The following is a 9,087-nucleotide window of genomic DNA, read 5'->3' on the forward strand; positions in this document are numbered from 1 at the left end:
CACCCCCCCATGTCCCCCATGTCCCCCATGTCCCCCATGTCCCCCATCCTCTCCACATCCCCCCTTGTCCCAATGTCCCCCATGTCCCCGACATCCCCCATGTCCCCATCGTCCCCATCTCCCCCACCCCCTCATGTCCCCCATGTCCCCCATGTCCCCCATCCCCCCTCGTCCCAATGTCCCCCACCCCCCCATGTCCCCCATGTCCCCCACATCCCCCATCCTCCCCACATCCCCCCTCGTCCCCATGTCCCCCCCTTGTCCCCAGGTCCCCCCCGTCCCCCCCCTAGCAGGGGGAGGTGGAGAGGTGGCCGTGCTGGGGGTACTTGATGGCGGGGGGGTAGTTCTGGGTCATCTGGATGGAGACGTCGGAGGAGGCGTCGGAGGGGCTGCGGGCGCGGGGCCACGCGCGGGGCTGCAGGAACTGCCCCGACAGCCCCGAACAGGCGCTCAGCCGCGGCCGCAGCAGTCCCGCCGGTGCCCGGTACAGCTCCTCCTCCGCGTACCGCTTGGTGAACAGGTACACCGACATCACGCCCGCGCCCTGCCGGGGACGGGCACACCGTGGGACGGGGCAGGGGACATCGCACGGGGGCGTGCGAGGGTGTGCAAGGGCGTGCGAGGGCGTGGGGTGGTGTGGAAGAGTGTGCAATGGTGAACAGGTACACCGACATCACGCCCGCGCCCTGCCGGGGACGGGCACACCGTGGGACGGGGCAGGGGATGGCGTGCGAGGGCGTGCGAGGGCGTGCGAGGGCGTGCGAGGGTGTGCAAGGGCGTGCGAGGGCGTGGGGTGGTGTGGAAGAGTGTGCAATGGTGAACAGGTACACCGACATCACGCCCGCGCCCTGCCGGGGACGGGCACACCGTGGGACGGGGCAGGGGATGGCGTGCGAGGGCGTGCGAGGGCGTGCGAGGGCGTGCGAGGGTGTGCAAGGGCGTGCGAGGGCGTGGGGTGGTGTGGAAGAGTGTGCAATGGTGAACAGGTACACCGACATCACGCCCGCGCCCTGCCGGGGACGGGCACACCGTGGGACGGGGCAGGGGATGGCGTGCGAGGGCGTGCGAGGGCGTGCAAGGGCGTGGGGTGGTGTGGAAGAGTGTGCAATGGTGAACAGGTACACCGACATCACGTCCGCGCCCTGCCGGGGACGGGCACACCGTGGGACGGGGCAGGGGACATCGCATGGGGGCGTGCAAGGGCGTGCAATGGTGTGTGGCGGTGTGCAAGTGGTGTGGGAGGGTGTGCAAGGTGTGTAAAGTGTGCGAGGGGTGTGCAAAGCATGGGAGAAGCGCGTGTGGGCCGTGCGAGGGGCGCACGAGGGGTGCACGAGGGGCGTGCGAGGCAGGCGGGGGGCACGCTGGGGGCGTGCGAAGCATGCGAGGGGCGTGCAAAGCGTGGGAGAAGCGCGTGTGGGCCGTGTGAGGGGCGCATGAGGGGCGCACGAGGGGCGCACGAGGAGTGCACGAGGGGCGTGCGAGGCGGCGCACCTCTTTGAGGAGGAAGGAGGAGGCGGCGAAGGCGAAGGACCACCCGTAGCGGTACTGGAAGTACTGCTCGGAGCCGCTGGGCCGGTTCATCACCTCGTCGTTGATGCTGGAGATGTAGAGCACCAGCCCCACCACCAGCGACAGCCCTGGGGGGGCCCCGGGGGGTCAGCGCCGGGGGGGCCCTGGGGCAGATATGGGGTGTTCGGGGGCAGGTATGGGGGTCCTGAGGGATCCTGGGGCAGATATGGGGTCCCTGGGGGCATATAATGGGGGTTCTGGGGGGAGATATGGGGGTCCTGAGGGGGCTCTGGGGCAGATATGGGGGTTCTGGGGGCAGATATGGGGGTCCTGAGGGGGCTCTGGGGCAGATTTGGGGTCCCTGGGGCATATAATGGGGGTTCTGGGGGTAGATATGGGGGTCCTGAGGAGGGTCTGGGGCAGATATGGGGGTCCTGAGGGGGCTCTGGGGCAGTTATGGGGTTCCTGGGGCATATAATGGGGGTTCTGGGGGGAGATATGGGGGTCCTGAGGAGGGTCTGGGGCAGATATGGGGGTCCTGAGGGATCCTGGGGCAGATATGGGGTCCCTGGGGCATATAATGGGGGTTCTGGGGGGAGATATGGGGGTCCTGAGGGGGCTCTGGGGCAGATTTGGGGTCCCTGGGGCATATAATGGGGGTTCTGGGGGGAGATATGGGGGTCCTGAGGGGGCTCTGGGGCAGATTTGGGGTCCCTGGGGCATATAATGGGGGTTCTGGGGGGAGATATGGGGGTCCTGAGGGGGCTCTGGGGCAGATTTGGGGTCCCTGGGGGCAGACTTGGGGGTTCTGAGGGAGCTCTGGGGCAGATATGGGGTCCCTGGGGCATATAATGGGGGTTCTGGGGGCAGATATGGGGGTCCTGAGGGGGCTCTGGGGCAGATTTGGGGGTTCTGGGGGCAGATATGGGGGTCCTGAGGGGGCTCTGGGGCAGATTTGGGGGTTCTGGGGGCAGATATGGGGGTCCTGAGGGGGCTCTGGGGCAGTTATGGGGTTCCTGGGGCATATAATGGGGGTTCTGGGGGGAGATATGGGGGTCCTGAAGGGACTCTGGGGGAGATATGGGGTCCTGAGGGGGCTGTGGGGCAGATTTGGGGGTCCCTGGGGCAGATATGGGGGTCTGAGGGGCTTCTGGGGAAGATATAGTGGTCCTGGGGGGTCCCTGGGGCAAATATTGGGATGCTGGGGGAGATATGGGTATCCTGGGGGGGCTCTGGGGCAGATTTGGGGGCTCTGGGGCAGATTTGGGGGTCCCTGGGGCAGATATAGGGGTCCTGGGGGGGGCTCTGGGGCAGATATGGGGTCCCTGGGGGCAGATATGGGGTCCTGAAGGGACTCTGGGGCAGATTTGGGGGTCCTGAGGGGGCTCTGGGGCAGATATGGGGTCCCTGGGGGCAGATATGGGGTCCTGAAGGGACTCTGGGGCAGATTTGGGGTCCCTGGGGGAGTACGGGGGTCCCTGGGGCAGTCTGGGGGCCGGGGGGGGGGGGCGGTTGGGGGGGGATGTGGGTGCCTGACCGGAGAGGATGAAGAAGATGCCGGAGACGAAGGCCAGGAGGGTGCGCTGGGGGCGGATGTGCCCCACGTTGCTGATGACGAAGGCCGTGAAGACGAGGAAGAGGCTGACCATGGGGAAGGGGGTCGCCGTCCGCACCGTCTCTGGGGGGGGGCGGCAGATGGCTCCAGCCCCTATACGCCCCTATACAGCCCTATACGCCCCTATACAGCCCTATACAGCCCTATACAGCCCTATACAGCCCTCTAAACCCTTCTGGACCCCTACAGAGCCCTACAAACCCTTATAGACTCCTATAGAGCCCTATAAACCCTTATAGACCCTTATAGACCCCTATAGGGCCCTGTAAACCCTTATAGACCCCTATAGAGCCCTATAGAGCCCTATAAACTCTTATAGACCCCTATAGAGCCCTCTAGACCCTTATAGACCCTTATAGACCCGTATAGGGCCCTATAAACCCTTATAGACTCCTATAGACCCCTATAGAGCCCTATAAACCCTTATGGACCCCTCTAGAGCCCTATAGGGCCCTGTAAACCCTTGCAGACCCCTATAGAACCCTATAAACCCTTATAGACACCCCTATAGCCCCCTGTAGAGCCCTATAAACCTTTATAGACCCTTATAGACCCCTATAGGGCCCTATAGACCCTTATAGACCCCTCTAGACCCCCATAGACCCCTATAAACCCTTAGAGACCCCTCTAAGACCCCTCTAGATCCCTCTGGACACTTATAGAGCCCTATAGAGAGAGAGCCCTACGGAGCCCTATAGAGCCCTATAAACCCTTATAGACCCCTATAGACCCCTCTACACCCTTATAGCCCCCTATAGAACCCCAATAGCCCCCTATAGAACCCCTATAGAACCCTTATAGCCCCCTATTGCCCCCATAGGCCCCATAGTCCCCATAGCCCCTATAGCCCCCATAGCCCCTATAGCCCCCTATTGCCCCTATAGCCCCTATAGCCCCCATAGCCCCCATAGCCCCCATAGCCCCTATCGCCCCTATAGCCCCCATAGCCCCCATAGCCCCTATAGCCCCCATAGCCCCTATAGCCCCCATAGCCCCCATAGCCCCTATAGCCCCTATAGCCCCTATAGCCCCCATAGCCCCTATAGCCCCCATAGCCCCTATAGCCCCACGCACTGAGGATGTTCTCGGTGTTTTCGGTCACCAGGTTGATCTCAGGCTCCAGGAAATATTCGGAGGCGACGCAGCGCCCCTTCTCCCGCCCTGCGGGGGACACACACACACCCCCCTCAGCGACCCCCCCACATTCCATAGGGTCACCCCACACTCCCCACATCCCACAGCGGCCCCCCAGATCCGCCCCCCCCCACCCCCCGGGACACCCCAGATCCCATAGGGTCCCCCCAGATCCCCCCCAGATCCCATAGGGGCGCCCTGGATCCCTCCTGGATCTCCCTATATCTCGTAGGGATATCACATAGGGCCCCCCCAGGGCCCCCACAGGAACCCCCCATATCCCATAGGGTCCCCCCAGATCCCCCCCAGGACCCCTCAAATCCCATAGGGGTCCCCCCGTTCCCCCCCAGATCCCATAAGGTCCCCCCAGACCCCCCCATATGCCATAGGGTCCCCCCAGATCCCCCCCCGGACACCCATATCCCATAGGACCCCCCCCAGTCCCCCCCATATCCCATAGGGTCCCCCCCGGGACCTCCATATGCCATAGGGTCCCCCCAGATCCCCCCCAAAGCCCCCCACGCTCCCCGTCCCGGGACACGACGTCCCCACGTGTTCCCCCACTGGTAATGGGGCGCAGAGTGGGGGGGGGGGAGCGCAGGGGGGAGTGGGAGCCTGTGTGATCCCGTGTGATCCCGTGTGAGCTTGCGTGTACTTGCATGAGCCCGTGTGAGCACACGTGAGCACGCGTGAGCCCCTGTGAGCTTGGGTGAGCTCGAGTGATCCCGTGTGATCCCATATGAGCCCGTGGGAGCACACGTGAGCTTCTGTGATCCCGTGTGAGCCCGTGTGAGCGCGTGTGAGCATGTGTGAGTTTGCATGACCCATGTGAGCTTGTGTGATCCTGTGTGATCCGTGTGGTCCCGTGTGGTCCCGTGTGAGCTTGTGTGAGCCTGTGTGATCCCGTGTGATCTTGCGTGACCCATGTGAGCCCGTGTGATCCCATATGATCCCATGTGAGCTCCAGTGAGTTTGTGTGGTCTTGTGTTGTCCCGTGTGATCCCGTGTGAGCCCGTGTGACCTTGTGTGAGCTCCAGTGAATTTGTGTGATCCCGTGTGATCCCGTGTGATCTTGCATGACCTGTGTGAGCCCGTGTGATCCCATATGATCCCATGTGAGCTCCAGTGAGTTTGTGTGATCCTGTGTGGTCCCATGTGAGCCCGTGTGATCCCGTGTGAGCTTGCGTGACCCGTATGAGCTTGTGTGCCCCCGCGTGCCCCCATAGGCACCCGTGTGCGCGCACGTGAGCTGGCATGAGCTGGGCTCACCCCGTACCACCCCCTGGGACCCCCCTCTCCCCCCACCCCCGTGTCCATGGGGGGGTCTGGGGGGGGGCTGGGGGGGGGGTGAGCGTACCGGCGAAGAAGCAGACGCGCCAGAGGCCGGCGTGCAGCGCCATGCGCACCTCCGTGCTCTGGTTCTGGGGCAGGACCACCCCCTCCTCCATGTAGAGCCAGTAGTCGGTGCTGACGGCGATGCCCACCAGCAGCAGCCCGCAGGCCCCGAACACGCTGCTCAGCAGCGTCAGCGCTCGGCTGCTGCACGAGCTCATCCTGGCGCCTGGCGGGGGGCACGGGGGGGCTCAGGGGGGCGTAAGGGGGGCGGGGGGGGGCGTAAGGGGGGAGGGAGGGGGTGTAAGGGGGATGGGAGGGGGCGTAAGGGGGGTGGGAGGGGGCAGAAGTGGGGAGGAAGGGGGTATAAGTGGGGCAGAGGGGGCGTAAGGGGGATGGGAGGGGGTGTAAGGGGGGTGGGAGGGGGCGTAAGGGGGGCAGAGGGGGTGTAAGGGGGATGGGAGGGCATAAGGGGGATGGGAGGGGGTGTAAGGGGGGTGGGAGGGGGTGTAAGTGGGGAGGGAGGGGGTGTAAGTGGGGCAGAGGGGGCGTAAGTGGGGCAGAGGGGGTGTAAGGGGGATGGGAGGGCATAAGGGGGATGGGAGGGGGTGTAAGGGGGGTGGGAGGGGGTGTAAGTGGGGAGGGAGGGGGTGTAAGTGGGGCAGAGGGGGCGTAAGGGGGGCAGAGGGGGCATAAGGGGGGTGGGAGGGCATAAGGGGGATGGGAGGGGGTGTAAGGGGGGTGGGAGGGGGTGTAAGTGGGGAGGGAGGGGGTGTAAGTGGGGCAGAGGGGGCGTAAGGGGGGCAGAGGGGGCATAAGGGGGGTGGGAGGGCATAAGGGGGATGGGAGGGGGCGTAAGGGGGGTGGGAGGGGGTGTAAGTGGGGAGGGAGGGGGTGTAAGTGGGGCAGAGGGGGCATAAGGGGGATGGGAGGGGGCATAAGGGGGGTGGGAGGGGGCGTAAGTGGGGCAGAGGGGGCATAAGGGGGATGGGAGGGGGCATAAGGGGGGTGGGAGGGGGCGTAAGGGGGGCAGAGGGGGCATAAGGGGGATGGGAGGGGGTGTAAGTGGACAGGAGGGGGTATAAGTGGGGTGGGGGGGTATAAGGGGAGCAGAGGGGGCATAAGGGGGGAGGGAGGGGGCGTAAGGGGGGCAGAGGGGGCATAAGGGGGGTGGGAGGGGGTGTAAGTGGGGAGGGAGGGGGTATAAGTGGGGCAGAGGGGGCAAAACTGGGGCAAAGGGGGTTTAAGGGGGGCAGGGGGGGCATAAGGGGGATTTGAGGTGGTGTAAGTGGGGCAGAGGGGGTGTAAGGGGGATGGGAGAGGGTGGGAGGGGGGCGGGAGGGGGTGTAAGTGGACAGGAGGGGGTATAAGTGGGGTGGGGGGGTATAAGGGGGGCAGAGGGGGCATAAGTGGGGTGGGAGGGGGTGTAAGTGGGGAGGGAGGGGGCAGAAGTGGGGAGGGAGGGGGCGTAAGGGGGGTGGGAGGGGGTGTAAGTGGGGCAGAGGGGGTTTAAGGGGGGCAGAGGGGGCATAAGGGGGGCGGGAGGGGGTGTAAGTGGACAGGAGGGGGTATAAGTGGGGTGGGGGGGTATAAGGGGGGCAGAGGGGGCATAAGGGGGGTGGGGGGCTGTAAGTGGGGCAGAGGGGGCAGAAGTGGGGCAGAGGGGGTGTAAGGGGGGTGGGAGGGGGTGTAAGTGGGGAGGGAGGGGGCGTAAGGGGGGCAGCGGGGGCAGGGGGTGAGTTTGGGGGGTGCAGAGGGGGCAGGAGGGGGGTAAATGGGGCGGGAGGGGGCATTGGGGGTCTTGGGGGGGGCTGGGGGGTGTGGGGGGCCATGGCAGGTGGGGGGGGGGCATTGGGGGTGGGTTTGGGGGCAGGAGGGGGCTTAGGGGGGCACAGGGGGCGGATTGGGGGGGGAGGAGAGGTCATAAATGGGGCGGGGGGGGTCAGGGGGGCGGGGGGGTGGGGGGGCACAGGGGGCAGGAGGGCAGCGGGGGGGGGGGCTCGGGGGGGGCCGGAGGGCACACGCGTGTGCGGGTGCGGGGAACACGCGTGTGCAGCCCCCCCGCCTCGCCGCCCCCACGGGACGCGACACGCGGGACACGCGTGTGCACGGGGACGGCCATCGCACACGCAGGCGCACACACACACACACCCCCCTGCCTCGTCCTTGCACGCCCCACACGTGTGTTGTTGCCCTTTGCACGTCTCGCACACGCGTGGCCCCGTGCCCGCCCTGCACACGCGTGGCTCTCGCGCCCCCCGCCGACATCGCCCTCTGCACGCCTCGCACACGCGTGTGCTTGGGCAGCGCTCCGGCCCACCCTGCACACGCGTGGCCCTTTCAGGCGCCCCCCGCACACGCGTGTGCGCCCCGCACGCTCAGGAGGGGCCTTGCACACCCACTGCCCTCTGCACACCTCGCACACGCGTGTGCTTGGGCAGCACTCCGGCCCACCCTGCACACGTGTGGCCCTTTTAGGCGCCCCCCGCACACGCGTGTGCACACCTGGGAAACCTCCCGCGCCTCGCACACGCGTGGCCCCTGCGCACGCCCCGCGCACACGCGTGACCGTCGCACACGCAGGGCCCTTTGCACGTCCCCCCCCTCCTCCTCCTCCTCCTCCCCCCCCGCCCCCCCCCCGGCCCCATGCATCGCCCTTCGCACACGCGTGACCCCGCACATGTGTGACCCCGCACACGCGTGACACGGCACACGCGTGACCTCACCCGCTCACGGCGTGGCCGACTGCGGTGTCCCCGGGGCCCGCGGCGCCATGGGAGCGGGGGGGGGGACGGACACACGGACGCGGGAAGGGCACGGGGGGGGGGACGGACGGACACACGGACGCGGGGGGGAGGGGGGACACGCGGGACACACGGACCCGGGGCGGGGGGGGGGGGGATGCGGAGGGACGGACAGACGGACGCGGAGGGGGGAGATGCGGGATGGAGGGATGCGGGACAGACGGACGCGGAGGGGCGGGGGGGGGGGGGATGCGCGCTGGAGGACAGACGGACGCGATGGGGGACACGCGGGACAGGGGGACGCGGAGAGGACAGAGGGACGCGGGGGGGGCGGACAGAGGGACGCGGGGAGGGGGGTGGAGGACAGACGGACGCGGCGCGGGGCTGCGGGCGGGAGGCGATGGAGGGATGCGGGACAGACGGACGCGGGCGGGAGGGATGCGGGGAGGGAGGACAGACGGACGGACGGGGGGGGGGAGGACAGACGGACGCGGCGGGGGGCTGCGGGGCGCGGGGAGGGCTGAAGGACAGACGGACGCGGCGGGGGGGGGGCGGGATGGGGGGCGGTGGGGCAGAGGGGCGCGGCGCGGGGGGGGGGGGTGTGGGGGTGATGGAGGGATGCGGGAGGGACAGACGGACGGACGGACGGACGGGATGCGGCGGCGGCGGCGGACGGACGGACGGACGGACGCAGGAGGGGCCGCACCGAGCGCGGCGGCGGCCTCGGCCGTTGGGGGGGGGGGGGGGGAGGGG

At 67.4% G+C, this 9,087-nt stretch overlaps 1 protein-coding gene across 1 annotated transcript; it reads right to left on the reverse strand.

Annotated features, from left to right (window-relative positions):
• Positions 1 to 286: 286 nt before the first annotated feature.
• Positions 287 to 5,811, reverse strand: CACNG7 (calcium voltage-gated channel auxiliary subunit gamma 7; the record flags this gene model as incomplete). The annotated part of the gene is made up of 5 exons (XM_082500217.1): positions 287 to 544; positions 1,492 to 1,637; positions 3,047 to 3,187; positions 4,199 to 4,285; positions 5,616 to 5,811. The coding sequence occupies 5 exons, from the start codon at positions 5,809 to 5,811 to the stop codon at positions 287 to 289; spliced, it is 828 nt and encodes a 275-aa protein (XP_082356343.1).
• Positions 5,812 to 9,087: the final 3,276 nt, after the last annotated feature.

The sequence above is a fragment of the Vanellus vanellus genome (genome assembly GCF_965231255.1).
Source record: "Vanellus vanellus genome assembly, contig: HAP1_SCAFFOLD_2319, whole genome shotgun sequence".
NCBI lineage: Eukaryota > Metazoa > Chordata > Aves > Charadriiformes > Charadriidae > Vanellus > Vanellus vanellus.